Source organism: Canis lupus, chromosome 31 (assembly GCF_011100685.1).
Source record: "Canis lupus familiaris isolate Mischka breed German Shepherd chromosome 31, alternate assembly UU_Cfam_GSD_1.0, whole genome shotgun sequence".
NCBI lineage: Eukaryota > Metazoa > Chordata > Mammalia > Carnivora > Canidae > Canis > Canis lupus.
The window spans coordinates 36,456,391-36,482,849 of NC_049252.1; the positions used below are offsets into that span (position 1 = coordinate 36,456,391).

The following is a 26,459-nucleotide window of genomic DNA, read 5'->3' on the forward strand; positions in this document are numbered from 1 at the left end:
TGATCCTCCCTTCCTCGCCACCCCGGAATTGGAGCTCCAGCCTCTGAATTTGTCTCAGATCTCCAGATCTTCCTCTCCCTTGCAGGACGCCTGCAGAGTGAGCCAGCACCCTCCTCCGACCCCACCTGGCGAGTCTTAGTAGAGACTTGATTTCCGCAGAAAAACTTTGTGCTGAGTGCCCCCCAACCCCCGCCTCGCACCGCACCCCAGGGTCCGCGTCGCTTTGGATGTGCCTCTGATTGTCAGGAGAGGTGTGGGTCTAGCTCTTGCCTCGGGGCATTGTGACTGCCCGCATTCTTGCCTGGGGCCCAACCTTGACTGGGAGCTTGCTGAGGCCACGGGCCTGGCTGCCTGCCTGAGCCCCGGGGCTTTGCTGGGGGCTCTCATTCCTGAATGAGTGAGCGAGTGAGCAGGAGAAGAGATAAGCTTGGAGTCGAGAGGGGAAGTCAGACCCGCATCCTGCCACGGGCTGGGCATCTGCGTCAGTAGGCCCGTGAAGTGGAGTCGTGGCTGTTCGTCCCTTATATCCCTGTGGGTTTCATCCAGAGGAGAGCTGCCACTGGTCCCTGGCCTTCCTCGGGGGTGACCCCTGTGGTGGGTGCCAGGGAGAGGGTGCGGTCTGGATGTGCCGTGGCAGCCCAGATGCCAGGCGGGAGAGGAGCTGCGGGATGCTCCTGCTCCCGGCTGAACACACGGTCCCTGGGGAGCCCCAGGGTTGGAGGTGAGTCTGCCCGCAGGATGTGGGTTTGGAACCCGACATTTAGCCTTCCCAGGGAAGTGGTAGCTGGAGGGAGAATGGGCTTTGGGGACCAGGCCCGGAGCTCGCTGTCTTCCCCACTAGCCCCCGGCGCACCTACGGTGTCAAAGCCGGTTGAGAAAATGGAACAGCAGCAGGTATCCCAGCAGCTCAGGATGGGTGGGCAAAGGGGTGGCGCTTGGTGCCGCCGTAGGTGCTGCAGTGGCGCCGCACATGTTTTCCCAGCGGCCAAAGCCAAGAGTGCGCCGAGCTAGGGCAGGCTGTGCCATCGTTCCTTCGAGAGGCGCCAGCCACGGAAGGCACTGGGCAAGCCCTCGGCAGAGGCGGGGTCCCGCAGTCCCTCCGGGGATCCGGAGAGGCCCATTCTCACGCCAAGGCTCGGGGTCGTCCATGGCCAGACAGACACAAGCCTTCCCTGCCTCTGCATCGGGAATGTAGGAACCTACTTATGTTTGCGTGTGAAATGTTTCACATGCTCGATGCCAGCAGCAAACCAAGCTTAATTTTCTCAGTTTTACTTTGCACTTTAATTTTTATCCACAGAATGTTATAGTCAGTGAGCTCAGTTTTGATTTGGTTAAGCTTTTCAGAGGTAGGAGATGCCTGGGAGGACTGTGTGTGTTTGTCTTTTACTGAAGCAGCAAAGCAACATTTTCAAACATCAGGAGAGCCAGAAATCCACATCTTTCCTTGCCCTGTGTATGCTTCAAATATTCAAAACCTTCAAGATTTTATTTTATTTTATTTTTTAAAAGACTTTATTTATTTATTCATGAGAGACACACAGAGAGAGAGAGAGAGAGAGGCAGAGCCACAGGCAGAGGGAGAAGCAGGCTCCATGCAGGGACCCCGATGTGGGACTCGATCCCGGGTCTCCAGGATCAGGCCCTGGACTGAAGGCGGCGCTAAACCACTGAGCCACCCGGGCTGCCAAGCCCTCCAAGATTTTTAAAAAATATTTATTTATTATTGTGAAGTGGGGGGCAGAGGCGGGGGGGGGATCTCAAGCAGACTCCCCACCAACTGTGGGGTCCAATGTGGGGCTCGATCCCACCACCCTGATATCATGATCTGAGCTGAAATCAAGAGTCTGTCACTCAACCAACAGAGCCACTCAGGTGCCCCAGTCCTCTGAGGTTTTTGAGCCTTTCAATACCTTGATGGAAAAAAACCCAGCTCTTCAGTGGTACAGTCACGGACCCCAGAGAGGGGTACTCTAATGGGGGAAAGAGCCTTGTTTGGGCCACTAGAATTGCTAGGGTTTGTGGGTTTATTTATGGATGATCCACTCCTTGGTTTTGTTTTGGGTTTTTGATTGGACATACTAGTGATCAAGAAGCTATCAACGCTGAAGGAACACCTAGCAAACCTATGGAAAAATAACAGTGTGGTTGTTCCGCCTCAGAACAAATGATGACGTGGCAGTGTGTCTTTCCAGTCCCATGGCAGGGAGAAGGGCCTGCATCATCAGAGATGGTTATCGATGGGCTCTTCGCAATCAGGCAGGCAGTCCTCCACTGTATGGAGGAGAGGTGCCAAAGGCCCACACTTTGGCACTGTGGAATGTTCTCTTTGGATTCAAGAGACAGCCAGGAAAAGCACAGCATTAAATTTGTCCACCCCAGGATTCTTCTGCGTTTTAGAGGTACCTGAAGCACATTGATCCGTTCTGCGTTGCCAAACCATTAGATATTCCTTTCTTTGCATAAATACTTTTGGTTCTTGGCGTATCTGTAACAGTTCGGTGGACTCCCAGTGGAAGCTTCATAAGCCAGTGTAGCCTACAAAATATCAGGTCCTCTTGGTGTTGCAGGGAGAGGAACACCTCTTCTCTTGAGGACTCAGTTTGGATCAGTTTGGCCCCTCACCTGGTTGTAGGGCTCGGAGCAAGCTCCCTAGACTGTCTGTGTCTCCATCTGTATCTTACAGACAGAGAGAAAAAAATCAAACTTCCCAGCTTTCCGGGGCTATTATAAAGAGACAGTGAGAGAGAGAGAGGAGTTGGAAGTGAATTGGAAAATTCACAAAGAGGACACAAGGCTGACTCCCACGAAACCCAGCAGTTCTAGTGGAGTCATGGCTCTTGGGAAATGTTTATGAGCTTTCCACAGGAAGGCACTAAAACAGCTCATTTTTAAGTAAACCTCCTTCAATTATGCATTTCTTAGAGACCCCGTGCATCTTCACTGGGTCTTTTAATGAGTGTACTTGCTGTAAATAGGTCTTTTACAGTGGCCAGTGTTTGACTCTTTGAGTCAAGGGATTTGTTTTTTATAGTTTTGTGAGTCGATTTTGTGATTCCAAAGTGAGACTTTGGTAGAACAGTTTAATATCCTATCTTAAGCATATTTTTTTTAAATAGAAGAAGCAGGGAGATGGCTAGAGATGACAAATCCCTCCGGGTAAGCACCCCTCAGTAAGGCAACAAGTGTTGCCACGGATAATAGATGACCCGCAGCCCGACAGCCAGTCCCTGGTGCCCTTCCCTTCCTGGGGCTCCTAAGCTTTCTTGGTGCTTCCTCCCCGATTTTTCTAGAATGCCAGCAGCTACTCCACAGCGATGACGGAGCCCAAGTCTGTGTGTGTCTCCGTGGATGAGGTGGTCTCCGGCAACATGGAAGCTACTGAGACGGATCTGCTGAATGGACACCTGAAAAAGGTGGATAACAACCTCACAGAGGCCCAGCGCTTCTCGTCCCTGCCCCGCAGGGCGGCCGTGAACATTGAGTTCAAGGACCTCTCCTACTCAGTCCCCGAAGGACCCTGGTGGAGGAAGAAAGGTAGGGAGGGCTGCTGTGTGTACTGGGGGGTGGGCGGAGCCTGCGAGGGAGGCCACCTGCCCATGGGTCGATCGTCTGGGACCATCGGGGTCTGGAAGTGGGGAGACGGGGAGTTTTCCTATTTCATCGTCGTGGTCAGCTGCTGCGACCAAGTTCTTTAAAGGCTTGATGCCCTGACTTCTCTTCACCTCTAATACAAACAGGCTGGATTAGAAGACTCTAGATTTATGGTGGCTCTTCAATTCCGATACGATCACAAAGGCCGGCCAGTGTCCTTGGGTGCTGGTTTCCCATGGGTGCTTGGCCTTCCTCGCTGGAGGCTCTTCACGTGAGCCTTTCGGGAGGGGACTATTTCTTACTGTTTGGGAGGCAAAAGGAAGGCAGGTGGCTCCCTTCCAAGTCTGAAGTGGTCCAAGGTAGCTGGTGGTGACCTACAGTGGCCTCGTTGGCAACCAGTCATCTATATTATAGGGGTACGGGTGGGGCTATAAATAAACTGTTGTCAACTGAGCCACAGAAATAAAAATAGAAGAGAGGGAGGGTGACTCGGAGGCTCTGGAGTGTGCCGCGGCTTGTTGCATGTTAAGGAGATTCGGTGACCAGTGAGGGATTTTGAGTTTTCTTAGTGACCTAGGTGCTCCGGTGCTAGCTCTAGATTTTCAACGTGTGTAGAGTTAATGCTTCCCTGGGTTGGTGTTTCTTTTTCCAGCCTGACCTATTTCTTCCCATGGAACTTATTCCACATGTCACTGTGCACCGTGGGCTCATCCTGCATCCCTCGTTCAGGCGGGTGGGGGGCCGGTTGGGAGAGGACATGCCCCACGTCACCCAGGAACAAGAGCCCGTGGCTTCTAATGAGCCATTTACAATGACATGGAAATCTGTGAGGAATCTGGAACAATGACAGGGACTCAGGTACCACTAGATTATTGTATTTTAGGACTCTCAACCGAAGTCCACAGTCAACCCTTCCTTCTTTTCGAGGAAGATCCACCAAGACTTTTCTGACTTTCATTTTCCTGTCTTTCCTCGCTATTTCCTTGAAGCCAAACTGTTGAGATTGTTGGTGTGGACACTCTGGGCTTCCTTGTGACCACGGTGTTGGACCCTTGACTGACTGGCCCCTGGGACCCCACACACCACGTTGGTCGCTGGATGACTTTGTATCTGTTTGTACAACTAGGAACCCATCCTGAGCCTTATCACTGGCCGACTGTACATTGCTATCTGATACTTAACATTATCACAGTTTGCCAGCCAGTGTTGGAAAGAAAGTCTATGGCAGGCTCACCGTTGGGTCCATTCCTGTGAGCCCATTGAGATTTCAACACAGGGTTACAACCTTTTCCTTCTTACGGGGGAAACAACAACAACAACTTTAGGGGAAAACTCGCCGACCCCCAGGAGGGTCTTGTTGTCTTGGCTTGATTGGTCTGTAGAGACAAACTGTGGCAAACCTGTGAGTGGCAGAGGTCGATTTCGGTACGTCTGTTATGTGTGGCCGTGGAAACGTCATGATGCTTGGACGGGTGTCTTGTGAAGGTGGCTTGTGGTGCAGACCTGCAAACCTGTGCAAACTGTGGCAGAACCTTGGTTTGTCAGCCAACACAGCAAGTGTTCAACGTCTGCAAGTGAAGAACGGCATTTCCTGTTTAGGTAAGGGGCTCGTTAGTCCTGTATTCTCTACGTGTTAGGACCGGTCACCCTAATTGTCCACGTTAGCCAGTGGTGATGGCTCCTTAATTAGTGAGGGAGGGGCCCCCACTGCCCATTCCCAGTGGCTTCCTCAGAAGCTCCGCCCAGGTGGCCTCCAGACAGACACTTGCCCTACAGTAACCTGTGTGGGCTCCGGAGGGGAGGGGCAGGAAGTGTGCCCCATGGGACCTGTGGGTGAGTCAGAGATGGTTAGGGCCAGGAGCGAAGATGGACATGATCGGTCTGGTGTGTCCCAGTTGCTGGCTTCTCTCTGTCAGGCTTCCTCCCCCGCCCCCCTCCGAGGCACCTGTTTCCGCTCCTCCAGCCCAGCACCCCGCTCTGCGCCCCATCATTTCCTTTGTTTTTGGCATACCTTACCACCCAGAACTTAGATGGCTTTCCAGTCCCCATAAATTTAGGGTGGGAAATACTTGTTGAACAGAAAGGAAACTGAGTGGTTAAGGGGCTTGCCCAGGAACCTGAGGCAGTTTCTCACTGTGTAGCCCGCCCAGGTGCCCAGGGCCTTGCCTGGTGCAGGGCCTCAGGGGTGCCCCAGTGTAGCCATGTGGAAGCAGGGCTGCTCCTCCAGGCGTGGTGCCCACAGCGCCTCACTGCTGCGGCTTGGCGGCTTGGCTACCCCATTAGACTGCAAGCTGCGCCAGGGAAACCCAGAGCTTCCAGAACAAGGGAAGTGAGCACTCGCTGCGTCATCACCAACAGGCTTTTGAGCCCCAAGTGGGCTCAGAACTTGGGGACACTATCTCCCCAACTAAGAGACCCCCCCAGGACAAATCATAAAAGTAGGCATTAGGGGATCCCTGGGTGGCTCAGCGATTTAGTGCCTGCCTCTGGCCCGGGGCGTGATCTTGGAGTCCCGGGATGAAGTTCCATATTGGGCTCCCTGCATGGAGCCTGCTTCTCCCTCTACCTGTGTCTCTGCCTCTCTCTCTGTGTCTCTCATGAATAAACGGGTAAAATCTTTAAAAAAAAAAAAAAATTGGCATTAGATCTGGAACCAGGCATCAAGGCTGCCCTCAGGCAGATCCCTGGGCTGGTACCCCTGAATCTGCCTGTACCTTTCCCACCCAGTTCTCCACATCCTCATCGGCGAGCCCCCTCCTTCCTGGGGTCCCTCTCCTTTGCCCTCAGTGTGGGATCCTGCCTTTCCTGCTTTTGGTCCTCTGATTGCTGGCGATTGCCTCAGCCCCAAGCCATGAGTAAGCTAAGCTGAAAAGTCAACGTGGGGCTCGATCTCATGACCCTCAGATCACGACCTGATCCAAAACCAAGTCAGACTCTTAAGCAACACCAGGCGCCCCTGCGGACTGTTGTTAATTGTTTAAAATTCAGCGCTCCGCGTTGAGCTGCCTGCAGCCATCACACTGGGCCGGGACGCCCCGTGTGCTGGGACACGACTCGACACGGAATCCGTAGCAAAGCTTGGCGGTGGGATTAGACTATATCCTAAACTCCTACATGATCGTTTTAAAGCAAGACAGCATCCTCATCCTTGGAAGAGAGGCGGCAGGTGAATCAGTGACATCGATCGTAAGCTGTCAGGCGCTGGTTCTTTAAAATCCTTGAGCGTGAGATTGCCAAGCGTCGAACACGGCGTTTAACAAACACCTCTACATTTTCAATTGTAGTAACGTTTTCACCATATGATTAATGATGTCTTTGGAGGAAAAACTAGATCATGTAATAGATTCCTAGTAGAGAACATAATTGTGAAAGGAAGTGTTCTCGGGAGAACAGAGTACACCCCAAGGATAATCTCGCCGGCTTCTGATGCAGTAATTACTCTCCCCCAAGGAATTCACTCGCGTAGCACCAGTTGGTGGGACAACTGATTTGGAGGAGTGTGGACGTTGGCACCCACCGTCACACACGCCACTGTGTCGGGGATGTGTCGGGACCATGCGGTCCGGCGGTCCTCATTCACCCTCAGGCTGACTTACTTTGAAAGTGGCTTTGGTTCCTGTAAAGAAGTGTGGGGAGTATTTAGGACCCAATGAAGAACAGAATCCACATCATGAAATTCTTAGGTGAACAGGCCACCCGAGTGGGGGCGGGGGGAGGTTGTGTGGGACATGGCATGTCACAGTTAATAGCACTTCCTGGCTCACACAGGCGCCTCTCATCAGGATGTGACCCGTCACAATGAACAAGAGGAGTACTTGGGGTACTGGGTAATGCTGCTCCCCAAGGACACCAGGGGAGTTTCCATTTGTAGAAGGAAGGCAGTGTCCGGGGCCAATTCTCCCCTTTCTCCTCGTGGGCTACGGAGGTTCAGAGACACGGCCGGGTCCAGGAGCACAGAAGATGGCAATGGAAAGCAGGTCTGTACGATTTGAGGCCGAGATCCAATGAGGCATCTGGTGAACTCCTGGTCCCAAGGTGGCCTGATGTGCTGCATCCCGTTTGACGAAACCATGAGGCGCTGTCTTGCCCCCCGCCTTAAGATTTTATTTATTTATTCATGAGAGTCAAAGAGAGAGAGGCAGAGACACAGGCAGAGGGAGGAGCAGGCTCCATGCGGGGAGCCCGACGTGGGACTCGATCCCGGGACCCCAGGACCACACCCTGGGCCGAGGGCAGTGCTAAACCGCTGGGCCACCCAGGCTGCCCTGCCTTGCCCCTTAACGCCAATATAGTTCCCTTTCCACTGATCAGTGGGGATGTCGGTCCCCTTTGCCATACATGAGGACCCATAAAGGATCTCCTAGGCCTTGGGAGAGGCTCCAGCTGTCCTGTCTCTTCTCCAGGGACGTGAGCTGATGTGTATGGCATGCTGTCACACAAACAGGTGACACGATTCTGAGAAATTAGATACACCTCCATGATTACCTGGTGACAAAGTGCAGGCTGAGAACGAAAGTAATCATATCTGCGGCTTTAGAGAGTTTTCTTGACCACTGTTCAGCCTGGCACTTGTCTCAGCATGGTGACTCCGATGGAATGGAATAGCATGGCCTCCTCTGAAACCCTCCCTCCCGGCCTCGGCCTTGCTAAACAGCAGGAAGGAATTAAAACTTTCTGGGCGGATCCACATCAGATTATCTGTCCTGGTTTGCACCTAAGCTTCAAAAATGCACTTCTCAAATTAAAGTTTGCTTTCTCTTAATTTCCAAAGCTACCTCCCAGGGCCTGCAACGACGGGCTGGCTGAAATGAGTGGAATGTGCCACGAATAAATCCCTTTCAGGAATTCCATTAGGAGAAGACTGGATTCCAACCAAGGACTGGCTGGCTCGCCGTAGCCCACAGGAGCAGGGATGGGGAGGCAAGGCCTCGAGAGGAAGACTGTGGGGATCCCACAGCAGCTGTGGGTTTGCAGGAGGGGTAGGGTGCTCAGGTGCAAAAGGGTTTATATTCCCTAGCATGAATGCATGACTTCTGTGCTTCTTGGGAACCATCAAGCGAGGGTGGATTTTCTTTTGGGTACGAAAGAAATTGTTTTTGATACTCTGCCTTTGTTTTTGTTTTGTTTTTAATTCATGAGAGACACAGAGGAAGAGAGAGGCAGAGACACAGCAGAGGGAGAAGCAGGCTCCCTGTGGGGAGCCCGATGCGGGACTTGATCACAGGACCCCGGGATCTTGACCCAAGCCAAAGGCAGACGCTCAACCGCTGAGCCACCAAGGTGCCCTAATACTCTGCCTTTTGTCTTTATTTGAGGCCATAATAGTCCTCTAGTGCAGTGTGGTGAACCGACGCCTTGCTCACCAGGGCTCCTCGCTCGAGGCTGGGGCGTTTACAAAGGAAGCCCCATGGCCCTCTGTTGCCGAGGTGAGCCCAGACACCCGAGAGCTCCTCCCTTCCCCTCTGGGGACAGTTCTTAGGTCCTCAGTACTCGCTGGCTCCCTGGGGCAGGCAGGCAGGCCACCCACTCAGGGCCTTTGGTGATGAGGTCTTCTGGAACAGTTTTGATCCTCTGTTTCATAGGCTTTGAAAGAGGCTTTGAAATCGTGTTGAGGATGGGCCGGCTCTCACGCAGAATCATGACAGATGAATGTGTAGTGACCATGCCCGAACCAGAGGGCTTGCCCGTTTACAAGGAGAACGTTTAACATCCAGGCGTCTGGATGCTCCCCTTCTCCAGCCAACACATCCTCTCCCTTTGAGCACCCTGCAGGGAAGCCAAAGCATCCTCAGCTGGGACCTGGAATCAGGGGTGCACAATGCAAAGGGACTGATGGCCCCTGCAGACAAGGCCAGCTAACACTGGCCTTGAGGCTTCCTTTTCTCCTTGAGGTTTCCATATCTGGCCACCCGGTCACCTTCCCTTGTGCAGGTTCTTTATTCGGGCACGCTAACCTTTTGTCATTTTCCCAAAGAGTCTGCTTGTTCTTGAGCCATCTGGTCTCTTCGATGAGACTGCCGGGCTGTGCTCTGCTCAGCGGGGCGCTGGTGTCCTTGTCTTACTTTCTGAAGACATTCTTGCCACCCTTGTTTTCACCTGCCGGGTGGGTGCCCTCCCGCCTCCCGCCTCCCTCTAACACCCCAAATACGCTCGTATCTTGAGAACTTCACATTCCTGAACTAACGTCCTCTGTTATAAACCAGAACCTGATCTGCCAGGGCAAAGAAATCACCCAAGGTGACATTGCGCTGAACACGAAACCATTTCTGTTGTTTATAAACTGGCAGAAAACAATGTTTAGTAACCATACACCTGCTCTTCTGAGTTCAGTTCTGGAATCAACAGATTTGCTTATTGAAGGAACAAAGGGAACCACGTGGTGAGAGTAAATCTGACCTGTCCCATCCGGGGCTTTGTAGAGTGGAGGTGCGTTCCCTATCAAATCCGTGCTGACAGACTTCCAAAACCTCTGTAGGAAAGCTTACCTTCAGATGAAATATGTCTAATACTGAGCGTTTTGCTCACAGTATGAGAAAAGGTATCAAGAGGAGCCCTCCGAGTGGAGGGCGGAGGCTGACGGGCCTGCAGGGAGCCGGGCTGGCCCTGGGCATTAGCTTCACTTCTCACTCTTCAGCTGTGTTGCCAGCCACCTGGTCCTCTGTGGGGCAAGTGGCGTTCCATGTCAAAATCAAGACACACCAGAGTGACTTCAGGACTTATTATGTCCAACTGAGACCTATATTTAGAGTCCGAATCTTGGAGGCCCAGAGGGGCCTCAAAACTCCTTTCGTCTGACCTCCCACCGGTGGAGCAACTCTCCTGGTTGCATCCCCACCACTGGGCGGCCGGCCTCCGTCTGAACACTTGCAGCATCCAGGGGCTGCCATCCCCGCCCCGGGGTGGCCGGGTCCTTGCTTGCACAACGTAATTCTTAGAAAAGGCATCTGTCTGCAATTGAGCTGGAACCCACGTTTGCATTCATCTGTTGATCCAAGTTCTGCTTTTTGGAACTTTGCAGAACACACACACTTTTGGTCTTGAAATGAGCTCACGATTTGGGAACAGAAAAGCCTAACGAAGCACAAAAAAAAATAACCAATGCATCAAGACCAAGGGCGGCCTGAGAAGGCAGGAACTGAAGCATGTGGCCCCGGAGGAAACGAGGCTCCCGTCTCGCTCTGGGCGTGGGCAGCACGGCGGCGGCGCTGCGGGCAGGGCAGTGAGCAGAGCAGGAGCTCTTGCTCCTAAACAGATGAGTGGAGCCTCACAGACGAGAATGTGAGGCCGTCTTTCTGTTTCTTTTATTGTCATAAGGCAAGCTGGTATGCTCCTACGAAAAGTCCCTCGCCTTCATAGCTCAGTAGCCTATGTTGAAACTGAATCTTTTTTTTCCTTTTTGAAACTGAATCTTTTTAGCAGGAGTTTTATGGGATTTCTTTTTTATTTCTGCCCTCCCACTTTTTTTTGGGGGGGGGAGAAGTGTTTATTTTTTTTAATATAAAATAACTTCACTAAGCAAACGCTGTTGGCTTTAGCTCACAGAATCCTGAAGGGATCACGGGGGCGCGGGGCGGGGGGGGGGTGCGTCACAGGGACCTATCAGCTGGGACATCTCACCCAGGAAGTAAAGGAGGTTTCCAAGGAGGCAGATGTTGGATTCCCGCTTAAACCTCAAGTCTTAACTACCTGCCTGTCAACACGCCCTGCTGAGAACTCACCTCCTTTTGTCATGTCCTAGGCCGTGTTAAGTGTTCTTTGGCTGTGACATACACAACCCCAGGCCCTGGGGGCGACTGAGGTGCCAGGGAAGGCCTTCCCGCCTCCCTGGGGAGGGGGCTCCCAGATTTCCTACATGGGCTAGGCTGGGAATGGGGCGGGGGCAATTTCTTTGTCCTGCGTAGGATCTCCGTGGGGCCCACCTGGCTGGGGGGTGTGCTGAGCACCTCTGAGCTGAGCACGTGCTGAGCACGTCCAGGATGGGGGTACTCAGGGCCCCTGCCCTCCACTGGCCCTGAACGGACTCATTCTGGCCAATTTTCACCTGCACGTTCTCGGGGAAGCAAGGTTCTGGCCAAGGGCCTAGCAGAGGCTCTGCAGGCTTTAAATACGGAATGAAAACCCATCCCTCTCCCCGGCTGTGCTGGGCCTGCACCCCCCGCCCCCGGGGGGCCAGGTCCCCTCCAGGAAGCCCGGAAGCACCTGCTCCCACCTGCAGATCTGGAAACGGGTTGGGTGGAGGCTGCCCCGAGGATTTTCGTGTTCCTCGGGAGCCCTAAATTCTGCACGGCCGCTAGAGCAGCGCGGCCCGGGTCCCTAACAGGCGCGGGCGCGCGCGGATGCGGGCTGGGCAGGTGCGCTCCGCCGCGCGTGCGCAGTGGCCGCCCCGCCGCCGCCGCCGCCGCCGCCCGCGCCGGGGTTACTCGCGGTCAACGCTCGCGGGTAACCTCGGCGGCGCCGCGCGATTGGCTGCGCTCGGGGCGCTGTTGCTAAGCGCGGGCGGAGGGGGCGCGGGTGGGATGCTGCGGCCCTGGGGCGCCCGGGGCTCCCTGCACCCCACCCCGGCCCGGCGGCTGGTGCTCCCGGGACCCCGGGGCTGGCTCCCCCTGCACCCGGGCAGCGCGCGCTCCTGCCCGGGAGCCTGATTTTACTCCGGAGCCAAAATGCAGCAAAATGCACCTGGTGAATGCAGAGAATCTTTACCCGATGATTATGATTCTGGTGCCCGGCTAAGCATAACCGGGAGGCTTCTCCGGAGTGGGGACAGCACAGGGACCTTCAGGAAGGCCATCCACAGGGAACCCGCGGGCGTCCCGCGTCCTGTCTGCGCCCTTGTGAGCTTTCATCAGCCCGGCCAGGGCTCACGAATTTTCCAGACTTCTATTTAAAGTGGAAGGTGGCGCCAGGAGGTCGTCCCCTTGGAGACAACAGACTTCTGAATCCCTATAAAAGGTTCTCGGGCGCCTTTTGTTTGAGGCTCACCTGCGGGGTGAAGTGCTCAGGGTGGGGCCCAGCAGGTTGGGCGAGGAAGCACCCAGCCCCAGCCCTGACACCCTGGCGCCCTCCCTATGTCAGTCAGCGTTTAAAAATGACCAGGGCGGCCTTTGCAATCCTGGAATTCCCCCTTAGGAATCCGAAGAAGCGGGGATGCAGTAAGCCGGCTGGAATCCCCAGGGCCAGGCTGCCAGGCAGCTGCTGCCCTGCTGAGTCACTTCCATCCCCGGCGTGTCACTGAGGCAAGGAGAAAATAGCCCAAGTGGCCATGTGTTTTCTGGAGCATCTAGTGCACGCTTTTTGGTGACCCCACAAATGTGATGATAGACCTAATTTCCACAGGTGGACCTGGGAACGCCCCGGTGGAACTGGGTGCCGGGCTTCACCCTCCCCCGGGGAACGGGGCCTCCTCCAGACGCCTGCTGCTCTGGTTCCTTCGGGCTTCATTTCCGTGTGTTATGAACCACTAAACACCATCACTTGATGCTTTAGTCAACCTTTTGGGTTCCCGACCCAATGGGAGGAGGCCAAGGATTCACGATTTTCTTCACAGTCTTGGGTTTTACCAGGTCGCTTGTTTGGTTTTGTGACACTGGCGTTGACATTTTTGTGAACTTGCATAGAGACCTCCAGAGTTGCCAAGTCTGCCGAGGTTCTCTGAGCTGAAGATGGAATACAGGAAGTAAGAGGCGGTGGTGGGGAAGTTTCATTACCCTAGTTTCCCCTCTTCTTGAGGATTTGCAAACAGAAGCAGGGTGCACCTTCATGATTACTGGGACGTGCCGTTATTACGAACAGGAGCAACGCGTGTTGGGGACGTAAGATCACACCAGACACAAACGTCTGCTTGGAAGGTGGGGAGCCCACACATCAGAACCCCCATTGTCCTTGCAGAGGCAGCTTGCGGGTTTCCTCTTTCTGAGACCTGCATAGCGGACGGTCCAGAAGGTGCTTACGTCTCCAGTGGTGCCAGCAGTGAGCCTTCTAACCACGGGCGTCTGATCCTGCTTCCCTCAAGTTGTTGGGAATGTGCCACGTGCCCTGCGCGCATCCCAACTTTTCGGGCCTCTCATCTCTATCTGCTCGGAGAGGAGGACGATCGCTATCATCTTGTCTCTTTCTCTCTTCATGGGAATGTTCTGTGCTTCTCGCTTTGGGTATTGGGTAGGCCCCGAAAGGGCTCTCCCTGGGGCCTCCTCCTGCTTGTCTCCAGCCTCTTTCCTCTGAAGCCACCCTGCAGGCGCAGAGCTGCTCACGGTGTTTGCGTGGTCTTTTCCTGCACCGTGCGCCCTGCCAGGACCCCAGGGCGTGAAGGCGTTCCTTCTTCACCCATCCTTACCTCTGCGGCTCGCGTCTCCGTACCCGTCTGCCCCCATGGTCTGGCACTCAGCACATGACTTTGTGGTTTTCTTTTTCTCAGCTTCTGGACAGGAGCTATGTCGTTACCCCTTACCCCTGTGGTCCTGCCCGGGGCCCGGCACACTGGGCACCCACTGCCAATTGAATGAATGGAAAGGCAAAAAAGCCTAGGTCACGGTAGAGGAGCATGCGTTCACCCTGGAAGAGATCTCAGGAAGGCAGGAGCCTCAAGGAGATGGAAAACTTGGATCTTCCCTTGCCGTGTGGAGCTCACGAGCCACCTCTGGCCGACCCACCCAGGAGGAGGGGCTGCCTGCCGTTTCCTTGGGTCAGCCCAGCCCCGGGCCTCACCCAATAGCATCCCAGATGGGGAGGCTGGCAGGTGGTGGAGGACTCGGTGGTGGTAAGTCTGGATTCTGGGGCGGGAAGCCTGCCCTTGGACCCTGGCTCCACCCTTTATGAGCCTGTGGCTCTGGGCCTCAGTTTGCACATCTGCAGAGTGGGCTGAGGGGCGTACCATCCTCAGGAGGTTGGAGTAGGGGGTGGCTGAGGCTTGCCCCACGCCAGGAGTGGCACCCAGTAGGGCGGAGTGCATTTCATGCTGTGGGTCAGGCTTTGCCCAGGTGCTGGCTTTCACGTTCTTGGCTTCCTGGAGGATGTTACTCAGACATGGGAACAAGGATACCAGCGTGTTGTCTTCCCAGCATCCACACGGGAAGCTCTCCTTACCGTTCTCTTGTGGCTTGGAGCGACGAGGTCCTCTGGCCCGGCAGCACAGAGAGCCCTCCCTTCCCCGGGGACCCACGATCTCGTGTCCCAACGCCCTGGACTCTGCCCTGTCCGAGGAAGACCATTAACAAGCATCTTGGAGTTGTGTCCCGGGCTTCCCGCTTATCATTACTATCAGGACTGACCCCACCATTTCAGGGATGTGGATAAATAGCTTGTTTAATTACGGCTTGTGCGCTTCCATGGATGAGATAGGCAGAGGTTCCACTATTTCTGGGCATGGGGGGGGTCTTTCAAGAACTTTCAGCTCGCCGGCTGATGCGGGTTGCCTTGCTGAGACTGTTGACATCAAAGTGTCTACACTCTAGTGACTGGATGGAAATTTCCACCGTAGGAACCATGTTCCCAGCAACATTACACTTCAGAATTTGGCTCAGGGGCGAGGTTCATGTGGGTTATCTTAGGAGAGTGTGAGATGCTATCAGGCGCTGTGCGTGTTAGTCTGTGGCTAGGTTTTCATGGCTGCAAATTAAGGACGTCGTGCCCACTGCTCGCGCACAGGCAGCCGTGGTGGGCCGGCGGCCTCTCAGGCTGGTGATGGGCCAGGGTCTCAGCGTGGTGGTTACATCACCAGCATGTGGATCTTGTTCTTGGATTTGTAGACATTAAATGTGAAATCCTGTTACGTTGGTTTTGTACAAAAAAAAAAATGCATATTCTTTCCTTTGAGTCATAAGGGAACGTGTAACAAGGTGAAGGTTAAGATGAATTGAATTATACACGGGGCTTAGTTAGAATCTTCTTTCATTCTCTTTCTCTTTCTTTTAATAAAAGAACTGCAGATCCAGCACCTTCTAGCCACACGCACTCTGTGGAGGAGGACGGGCTTGGGAATGCAGATTCCAGAATAAGCAAGTGTGTGTCTGAGGCCGGGCTCTGCTCCCTACCGCCTGGGCAGCGGGGTGACTTACTTGGCTTCTCTGTACAAGGCCGTCATTACCACCACCATCGTCATATCCATGTCATTGGATCCAATAACTTTATGTATAGGAAGCGCTGTGCCCAACATGCAGTGTTTTGTTTTTTTTTTAAAGATTTTTTTTTTATTGGGGGGGAGGGGAAAGAGAATCCCAAGCAGACTCTCCTGCTGAGCATGGAGTCCCACACTGGGCTCGATCCCATGACCCTGAGATCGTGACCTGAGCTGAAACCGAGTCGGATGTTTGACTGATTGAGTCCCCTCAGGCGCCCCCGCAAACATGCAATGTTCAATAAATAGTAGCTACGATCTTTATGCATTTTTTAAAAAGATTTTATTTATTTATTCATAAGGGACACACACAGAGAGAGAGAGAGGCAGGGAGACAGGCAGAGGGAGAAGCAGGCTCCACGCAGGGAGCCCGATGTAGGACTCGATCCTGGGTCCCCAGGATCATGCCCTGGGCCAAAGGCAGCACTAAACTGCTGAGCCACCCGGGCTGCCCTACAAATGTTTTTTTATGTGATATAATAAAATAATCATAGTAGCCTAGAATCCGTAGGATGGATCAAAGCTGTTTGGTTATCATTGTAAAAGTATGTTTGGGGTAAAATCTTAGGCTTTAAAATAAGAGCAGAAGAACTGGTTCGTCGTCACGGTACATGACATGTCACACCTGCGAGCTCCGGAGAGGGGAGGGGAGCCGCGGGGACACCCAGGGTCACAGGGTGTAGGTCTTGTCTCAGAAGGAGGCTGGGAGTGCTGTGTACCCCCTTGGGTGGCGAAGCACCCGGTGTGGGTACAACAGGAGGGTGGTGGCAGGATCTGCCTTGCCATGTCCCCAATACCACGTGGGGCACCGAGTCCACGTCCCCTCGACGCTCTGGCGGGGACCACTGAGACCCCGGCATCAAGGCCAGCCTGGCTGACCCCCACGCTCCTCCTCTTCACCCTTCATCACGTGAAGCAGATCCTGCGACCGCCCAGGCCCACGGCCATGGCCATATTTCGCCAGCTCTCTACATCCAAATGTTCACCTCCCCCACACCTGTGCCCTAAAGCCCTGTTTTCAGGGTGCAACGTGGACATTCTTCGTTCTCACCTCAGTGAGCTTGTTTGTTACCCGAAGAGGGAGGACGTGTCGGGCCTGTGTTTCTGGTGGGGCTTTGAAAATCTGTAGGGCTTCCGTCACGGTGCCCTGTTTCTTAGGAAATCCCGCTGCATTAAGAATGCCCCGTGGTGCTCGGTTACGGGTTTCCCTGGCTCACCTGTGGTTGGAAGCCCAGAAGGATGAGATGAATTTCTAAGAAACACAGGGCCAGTGTGGAGGCAGACGCGGGTGCATTTCCTTTTAAGCAAAATGATCAAAGCGTGTGCTGGTCTTACTACTCTATTTTGACTTTCTGGGTTTCCATTAGGGCATGTTGGCTTTTTAAAAGCTGCAGTGCAAGAGGCAGGGTGTGTGGTGGGTAAGAGCATGGATGTCTGCCTCCCAGGACCGGGCAGGGGAACTAAGGATGCACGTAAACGGGGTGTGGGGGGTGCTGTGAGAACACCGACCTTTTGGGGCGTCTTCCTTTTCTCCAGCTCTTTTTTTCTTTTCCTTTTTGGCCATTAAAATCTTTATTTTTCTTTTTATAAAGAATGCCCCCATCTGGGTTTTTTTTTTTTAGCTCTTTTGTTATCCACATGGCCCACAGCACAGAGCTGACGGACGGGGCAGCCTGTGTTTGTTCATGTCTCCAGGAGCTGATGTGACATGAGGCCTGTCAGAGCAGGGGCCCCAAACCTGAGTGAGCACCAGAGTGTCCCCAGGCTCAGGGAACGCAGGTGGCCCATCCCCATCCGGAGAGAATGATGCAACGTGGTGGCAGGCGAGAACCGACATGTCCCGTGAATGTGGGTGACGCCGATAACTGCTGATCCAGGGACCTCACTTTGAGAACCGTTGAATTAAAACACAGAGGAGCCGTTTGCCGCTGGAGAGCCACACTGACCTGTGAGGCGGGCACAGGGAATGGCCTTGGCCACACTTCCGCTGGAGGCCCGAGGGGGTGGGGGAGGCCAAGGGGGCCAGGCTCAGGGGCTGTCAGGATCTCAGCAGCTCCAGAGCACCAGCTGGGCCTCCCTGGGGACCTAGGAGGGTGGGAGGTGTGCAGACGTAGGTGCCCAGGCTTCTGAGCCCCCATGTGGCCTGAGGGAGCCTGTCCATCCCCTCCCTTCCACTGGGGAGTAAAACTCACCGTCCTCCCAGACATCTCTGCAGGCACAGCAGGCTTCTGGATGCCGGGTGACAGGGCAGGAATGCCTGGATTCAGCAATTTTTATTTTTCCTACTTAAGAGAATGCACGCTGTGTTTTTATCTCCATCTGATCCAGAGAACGATAGTTTAGATACCGTGTGTGCGCACCCGTGCAAGTGCGCAAGTGCACACGTGCTCACTGTGTGAGATAAAGAAGAGTTTTGCCCTGCTTATTTGTAAAATCTGTTCAAGCCCCCAGATAAGGCTGTTTCGATCTCTATCACTGTTGGATTTCTCCACGGGGCCAATTCCACCGTGAAATCTGGGAAGAGGGCCGCGTGAAGGGACCTGGGACCTGGGACCTGGGACCTGGGACCTGGGACCTGGGACCTGGATCTGCCGCAGGACCGCAGGCCCTGGTCCGAGGCGGTGGGAGAGCCCAGAGGAGGACGCTTCCAACCTGCCCATTCTCTTTCTTTGTAAATCTGCTTTATCCTTGACTCATGGAAAAATTGCCTTTTTTTTTTTTTTGCATTTTATTTTATTTTTTATTTTTTTGCATTTTTTTCAAAATTTAAATTCAATTTGCCAACATATAGTATAACACCCGGTGGAAAAATTTGTTCTCTTCTGGCTAAAACATCCCTGTGAGCAGCAAAATCGTTCGCAGCGGCTGGAGCCTGAGCTTGGCCTGCTTGGGAGAAGCGAGGCCAGAGTAGATATGGGGGGTTGGTGGGTCTACAGGATGGGCCATGGGACCCCAAGTGGCTCCTTGCCCCCCACCCCTTGCAGGGCTCCAACACCAGGCTACCTGAGCCATTTGTCGGTATTTGGTAATACTCGATCAGAATAAGGTCACATTTCCAAAATCCTCCGCACCAGCTCTAGGGACCCAAGAAGAAACACGGCTGCCACTGTCATTGCTTTGCCAATAAATCGGCGCATCTACAAGCCCTCCAAACCTTGTTCTCATCTGCACTGCATTCCCCGTAGACTGCTGCCTTACTCTGCAATCCCCGCTCCCTTTTTGGCAAAGAACCCGAGCGTCTTCCTCGTCTCACAGATGGTGGATTCTGAATCGCAGGATTGTAATTCATGAATTTTAAAAATTATCCTTGGAACTCAGAAGTGGTCCTAATGGTTGGAGCGTGAGCGGGGCCATCCCAAGACTTCTTGCCTCTGTGCTGAAGGGGCTGTTTACATGGCAGCTGCTTCCCTGCCACAGAATAGTTGATGCCACAACCAAAAGTATGTAGGATGGAGCAAACCTTTAGGACCCGAAGACTTTCGGAAGACTTTTCATAGATGGAAGAACCAAAGGAAATGGGATTTACATGAAAACTTGAGTCTTTCTGTTGGCTTGTGGATAAGCTTGACTTATAAAGAAGCTGTTGCATTGGGGTTTTAAAATCCTAAGGATTAGAAGGGAGTGGGAAGTTGTGGTCTTCTCCAGCTGCCTCTGGGCATTCTGTGTAGATAAAGGGATTACCAAGGGGGGAGGACAGAACTTAACTCTAGTTTTGATACTGGCAAAACAATAAAGCCGCGCTAATGAATTACCCGTTAATGAATATTTTCATAAAATAACCTCAGTTCCCTGCAAAAAAGCATACACAGAGCTGTGGGGTCAGGAGAAGATGGTCACTCACGGCGTAAACTCCCTGATGTAAAGGAATGAACTGTCTCATGAGGTTTTTTTCAGTTTCTTTTTTGTAATTTTGCCTTACAGAAAGTAAGAGATGTCATTTCAAGACCCAGTGGCACGCGGTGGCATTCGTGCTGGTGTGTGTAACACGTACATAGATGGTTGTGTTTGTATGTGTTTCTTCTTAAGCCAGGGGAAGAGTCTGTGAAGATACGCGGAATCCAATCTTCTAGAAAACCAAGGCCTGGGCTGGCACAGCTTGATTAAAGATAAATCAGCCTTTGAAATCAAACACTATCCCTGCCACATCTGTATTTATATCTCATGCCTTCATTTCTTTTGTTCTGAGTGAGAAGGTGAGACATCATTGACTCTACTTTCAGCACCAAAGCCTCATATAACGAGCTTAGGATAAGAAAAAAAAATTTTTTTTTTCAAATAATAAATAAGCAAAAGTCTAGGATTGCAAGATGGGGAACTTGACCATGATTTTTTAAAAAAAGATTTTAATTATCTATTCATGAGAGACACAGGCAGAGGGAGAAGCAGCCTCCCTGCGGGGAACCTGATGCGGGACTCATCCCAGGACCCCGGGGTCATGCCCTGAGCCAAAGGCAGATGCTCAACCACTGAGCCACTCAGGTGTTCCTTGACCATGATTTTTAAACTACACGAGGTTGTCGGGCTCCCTGCATGGAGCCTGCTTCTCCCTCTGCCTGTGTCTCTGTGCCTCTCTCTCTCTCTCTCTCTCTCTCTCTGTGTGTCTCTCATGCATAAATGAATAAAATCTAAAAAATATATATATTTAAACTACACGAGGAAAACCCTGTTCTACCTTAAATTAGACAGGAATGTCCACGGGAAGAAATGTGAAGTGTTATACACTCTCGAGAAACAATTTCTGGCCAACGCTTTTTCTGCTTCTCGATGAGTTTGCTTCTTTCCCCATCTGAGTAATTTTCAGGGTAGAAAATGCATGGATTTCCCCCCCCCCATTTTCATGATGGGGGGATAAAGCATCTACTCATCGCTGAACAAAATTCTTGTTAATGATCTGTTATGAGCAAACTATTTTTGCTAAGTCTTGGGAAGGAAAAAAGTAAATAAAGCATGGTCCTGGAGGAGTTTACATTGACCTAGGGCAGGGGATCGTGGGAGGCAGGAGTGATGCGCAGGAAATGTTCTAGGAACCAGGAGCACAGCAGGGTGGGCATCTGTACCAGGTGAAGAAGCAGGGGTGGAGGACAGATGTGTAATGAGGCCAGATCCCCAGAAAAGAAAGGGGTCGGAGCTGCCTGGACAGCCCCCTGAGCTCCCACAGTGTTTAGATCTCGGGGTAGCGGGGTGGATGTGGCCCCACAGAGAGTGTGGGGGCACCAGGCAGGCCGGGGGTACGGCTGGCGCTGTGCTTGTTTCCTCAGCTGGGGGGTGGGTGCACGTGTATTTATTTCTCTATCCTCCCAGCACCTCACAAATGCGCCATCTGCGTTGGGGAGTGAGGGTTGCATCCTGGGTGGACTCTGGACCAGGCTGCGTGCATGCGTGGTTTAAGCTCCGGCTTCCCCCCTGCTGGCTGTGGGGCCCAGGGCAAGTAATTTAGCTCTCCCCGGCTCAATTTTCTCATGCACGAAATGGGGGCTTTAAAGCACGTCCCATGCCGGGTGGTGTGGGAATCAGGTAAGTTAGTACGGGTGGGAGGGTAGCAGGGTGCGAGGCCCAGCAGGCCGTGTAAGCGCGGGCCATTGCCGTGAGCACCGTCCTCACCACCGCAGCCCCTTCATGGGCCTCCAGAGGGCCTTTCTTCGGGGCTTTGAGGTTCATCACTTGGGTCTTAACCCACTTTGGGGAAGGGCCTGGGAAGTCATTTGGAGGGAAGCCCTCTTCCCCATGTCATCCGAGGCGGGTGGTGGTGGCAGCCAGCGAGGTTCAGAGGCTGGGAATCCGCTATTTGATGGGGCCATGCAAGGAAGAACTTTGCATGAGTTTGCTTCTTTCCCCATCTGAGTGATTTTCGTAATTACGTTCCCCATCCTGAGTAATTCACGGTGGGCTGCCCCGCGACGCTCCGTCTCCCGCAGTCCCTGCATGCCCGCGTGCAGCAGCGTCACACAGGATGGATGGAGCAGGGGCTTCAGGATGCGGTTGGGGCATCTAAAGTCCGGGTCCCAGCCTTGGGGAGGCTGGTCCCCAGGGAGTGCATCCACTGTGCCCTGAGTCAAGGGCCGGTCGCTACTCCCGTGGGAGACGCTGGGGTCAGAAGTGGGGCCTGTCGGCAGAGAATGTGGGTGCTATAAAGCTGTAGAGACCCGGTCCAACACCCTTGGTGCCATGACTGGCTTCCAGGGCAGGACAGGGAACCGGCATTTTAGCGACTCTGCTGAGTGGCCCCAGACGCTCTGCTTCCTCTGAGGCTGCAGAGTAACTCGGCTTTGAGGGGCCGGCAGGGACCCTGCTTGTGCAGGAATGTTTCAAGAGGATGGGCTTGCAGCCCGCCTTACTGATGGGGCAGGAGACTGGGGGAGTGCGGAGGGTGATGGCATGTGCTCCCCCGGGGCGCTTGCGGGACACTGAGCACCGTCTCCCATGGAATTTGCTGGCATCGCAGTTTCAAATACTTAGGCCCAAGCAGGCAGAAAGAACGAGGAGCCAGGGAGAGGGGGAACCCGGGAGGGCCCGGGGCTGGGGTGGCAGACGGACAGACGTGGATTGTGAGGGAGACCACAGAACCCAGATGATGATGCAGAGAGGCCCTAAGGAAGAAAGGGTGGAGAGGCATCCTGAACTGTGGCCTGGCGACCCTTGGAGCCCATTCAAGTCGCACCCAGGGGCCAGGCCTCCGCAAGCTTTGGCTGCTATCACTCGCGAGACGGTTGTGAGTCCGGTGTTGGTGTTAGATGGTCCTAGTCCAGTGGAACACAGGTCGCAGTGCTGTTCTGAAGTGGAACTGGACCTGCTGCCCCAGCACTCACGGGTGTGGCAGAGGGGGTGACGAGCCGCTTGCACGGTTTAGGGACACGTGGTCATGTCCTCATTTTATGAGGGGCTCTTGCTCATCTCCCTTGTTCCTATTACTAAGCCCAGCTGCCCTGGCCTGGCCCCTGCTCCTGCTCTCAACTCAAAAGCCCCCTTAGTGTTTCCAAAGGTACACAGAAAAGGGGAAAGAGGTCTGGTCTGTGGGTGTGGCTTTGCCACTTAATAAGGAAAACTGAGTCGTGGGTGTGAAGCCCCTTAAGATTGAGGGAAGAAGCAGGTAGGGTAGAAATGACGTGGCCGGATGTGTAGGAATATGGACTTTTGTCCTTTTTGCCTTGAGGTTACTCTTGGAGGTGGAAGACGAAGGGGTCTGGAGAGTGAGAGTCAGTTTTCAAGAAGAGGTGCTTTTAGCTCTGGGGCCAAGAGTAGTTGTGGGGAGAAGGGGGAGAGAGGTGGGGAAGGGGAGGAGGGGACAGGATGGGAAAGGAAGGGGAAGAGAGAGAGGAGGAGGGAAGGGGAGGGAGAGGAAGGGGGAGGGAGAGGAAGAGGGAGAGAGAGAGGAGAGCGGGGAGGAGGGAGAGGAAAGGGGAGGGAGAGGGAGGGGAAGAGGGAGAGGAAGGGGGAGGGGAGCAGGTAGGGGAGGAGGGAAGGAGAGGAGGGAGAGGAAGCGGAGGGGGAGGAAGGAGAGGAGAGGGGGAGGAGGGAGAGAGGGGAGGGAGAGGAAGCGGAGGGGGAGGAGGGAGAGGAGAGGGGGAGGAGGGAGAGAGGGGAGGGGAGGAGGAAGGGGGAAGGGGAGGAGGAGGAGGGAGGTGTGCAGCAGGGCTTATCTTACAAACATCGTCCTCCAGAGAGAAGTTACGACGTGGGTGCAGAAACCAGGTACTGCTGTGTTTTCAGCGGAGCATGATGTGACACTTGGAGATTATTTGGCACCGCTACTGGCACTTTTGGCATCATTTGAATAATCAGAAGGGTTTTTTTTCTTCATTGTTCTAGCTAGGTTTAGAAGCGTGTGAAAAAGACCAGTTCTGCTTTTAGAAGTATAAAAATAACATGGTGACAAAAACTGCTTCAGGCCTGACAGGCAGATGTAAATGACTCCCAGCTATGTTTTTAGTCCCTGCGCTGGGGCAGGGCTGCCGTGCTGCCAGCGGTCTAATTAACTGGCTGGCGTGGGTGCGGAGTGTGTGAGTGTGCAGTGTGTACGTGGTGGGATGTGCATGTGTGCGTGCGTGTGTGTGTGTGTGGTGGGCCTTGGGGCATGTGTATGTGTGGTGTGCACACGTGAGTACATGATGCATGAATGGATAGTGTCTGCGTGTGTGTACATGGTGCGTGTATGCATTCTGTGTGCTGTATGTACACGGTGTGTGTATGCATGGTGTGTGCGTGTGTGTACATGGTGCGTGCATGCATGGTGTGTGCATGTGTGTACACGGTGTGTTCATGCATGGTGTGTGCTATATGTACATGGTGTGTGCGTGCATGGTGTGTGTGTACACGGTGTGTGCATGCATGGTGTGCGCATGTGTGTACAGTGTATGCATGCATGGTGTGTGTGTACATGGTGCGTGCATGCGTGGTGTGCGCGTGTGTGTACAGTGTATGCATGCATGGTGTGTGTGTACACAGTGCGTGCATGCGTGGTGTGTGCGTGTGTTTGCAAAGTGTGTGCATGCATGGTGTGTATGTACATGGTATGTGCGTGCACGGTGCACGTGCCTGCAGGGTGTGTGCCGAGCGTGCGCGGCAGGTCCTCGCCGTGAGGGCTCTTGCCGATGGGAATTACGGGGACGGTAGAGAGGGCCCAGGAAGTTGAGCCGGGGTCAGAATTGCTGAGTGAGCCCCTGTGCCCCCCACCCGGCGCCGGGGTCTCACAGGAGACCCAGGGGACCCTCAGGGACTCCGACCTCTGTTCCTGTTTGTCCTGTGCTGTTCTTTCCTTCTAACCGCGGCTCGAGCTCCTCCCTGCTTTGGGGAGGGGGTGGCCCCGCTTTCACCTAAAAGCCTCCAAGTTCCCCCAATTCCTGCTCTTCAGCCTCACAGAAACGGTGCTTCCCACTGGTCTCCTCCTTGCGTGCTGCGTCCGTAGCCTGCCTGCCTGATTCTGCAGAGGATTTGAGGGAAGGATCGCAGCCAGTCTTTGAGAACTTTGGTCATATGGCAAGTTTGTCCTCTGGCCCGTGTGCCGCGGCCCCCAAGGTGCGCTGGCAGGGACCTGGGCGCCCGGGTGCCCCCTGCCCCCTCCGGAGAGGTAGCAACCCTGGGGGATGGGCTGGCCCTGACCTGGCCCGGGTGTGGACGTGGACGCTTCCTCCCTGGGTGTCCTGGGTGAGTCCCTCGGCCTGTGCCAGGACCTCCCTCCCAGGGCTGCTGTGGCCACCGAGGCAGATTCGGTGACGTGCGGAGGGCTTAGCCCCCAAATGGCCCGTGGCAGCTACACGGAAAGATGCTGATAGTGTTGCTGGCAGGACAGGGTCTCCGCCTCCGGGCCAGTGGGGTCTTCAGCTGCTGGGCACGAGTCCACAGAGGACGGCGGGTCAGCATCCCGGAGATCCCTGAGGGGATGCTAACTCTGACACCACTTCCCGTCACCCAGGTCATGCCGGTCACCCGGGGCCACCAGCGCCTGTAGCCAGCACTACCCGGCGGGGCACTCCGCCGCTCTGACGCTGACCTCATGGGAATGGGTTTAAATTCGGGGCAAAGGAGACTTGCATATACTTTAGGATGTGATTAAACCGGCCATGAAATGTGCCAGGTCCAGAGGTGCGTCCCCGCCAAGGGGGCGCCAAGTCCCGGCCACCGTGCTACCCAAGGAGTTCTTGAGACTGGAGCTTCGTACTGAGGGCGCCCACGGGCGAAACCGGCTCCGTGCAGACCGGATAAAAATGCACAGCATCGGCGTGCACAGGGGACATTGACACTTTGGGGGTGACGGGAGCAATCGGAACACGGGACCCACACCCGAGCCACGGAAGCCACATGACGGCTCCATGCCCCGCCCCGCATCTCTCCACTGACAGGCTGTTCCTCATTTCCAAGCATCGAGAAGGGTCTGGAGCGTCTCGGTGCTCACCAGCTCACACAATCTTCTGATCGGGGTCCTTTTCGTGTTCTGGGAATCGGCGCTGGTCTTCGTCAGGGGGGTGGGAGCTTCTGACCACCTTTCTGCCTCGTGCCAGAGAAGACCAAGTGTCCCCGGAGCGCCGTTCCGCGTGACGGGGGATCGCGTGGCGTGTGGCCCGAGGGGCCGTGCACCGGGTTCCCTGAGTCCTGCCTCGCAGAGCAGGAAAACGTGCCCCCAGGTCTAGGATCCCGTGGGTTAGCTGCGCAAAACGTCACCCGGGAAATAGAGTAAAATCACGTGTATTTCAAAATAGTCCTCTGTTTAATGACCTGGCTCTTTAATTTGCTTGGGGCAGAGAACGTCTGTGTGAAATGAGACCCCCGCTCAGCTTGAGGGAAGATGCTGCGTCAGGCCCTGCACGATGGTGACCTGGGTCTGGTGCAGTAGCAGACACCCCACCCCCACCCCGGGGCGCATGGCGGGTGCACAGGGGGTCCCCTGCCTCGGGACCCCGGGGCCGCTTCAGCGGGAACTGCGCGCGAACCTCAGCTGCCATCGGGTGGTGCAGCGGAAGAAAGCTGCGTGCGACTCACATCCAGAGGATTCTGGGGCCGGAGGGAGGTTTCGTCCTGGGGAAACTGAGGCCAGAATAGTGGGCGGCCTGTCTGCGGCCGCTCCCCAGCGGTGAGTGCAGCGGGATGAGGCCCTGGGCTGCTCCTGGCGCCTGGCTCTGCCCCCTCCTCGTTTTCCTGTTTGCATTTAATGGCGCAGCGTTTAATCTGCTCCTTCGACCTCGCTGCGAAGAGTCTACCCCGGGACGTGTGCTAACCAGGCTTTGTGCCACGCGGACTACCCACGAACGTCAGAATGGCTCTC

The 26,459-nt window shown here is 54.4% G+C and overlaps 1 protein-coding gene across 5 annotated transcripts in view; it reads left to right on the plus strand.

The window, feature by feature from the left end:
* ABCG1 (ATP binding cassette subfamily G member 1) overlaps positions 1-26,459 on the plus strand; it is a 70,023-nt gene that overhangs the window by 17,628 nt on the left and 25,936 nt on the right. For 4 of the 5 annotated variants that reach the window (XM_038581552.1, XM_038581553.1, XM_038581554.1 and 1 more), the window contains one exon: positions 3,294-3,537. In XM_038581552.1, coding sequence (XP_038437480.1) covers positions 3,294-3,537 — 244 coding nt within the window. Of the gene's footprint in view, positions 1-3,293; positions 3,538-13,946; positions 14,348-26,459 lie in introns of those variants that run through there. The other variant, XM_038581556.1, reaches the window with a different exon arrangement.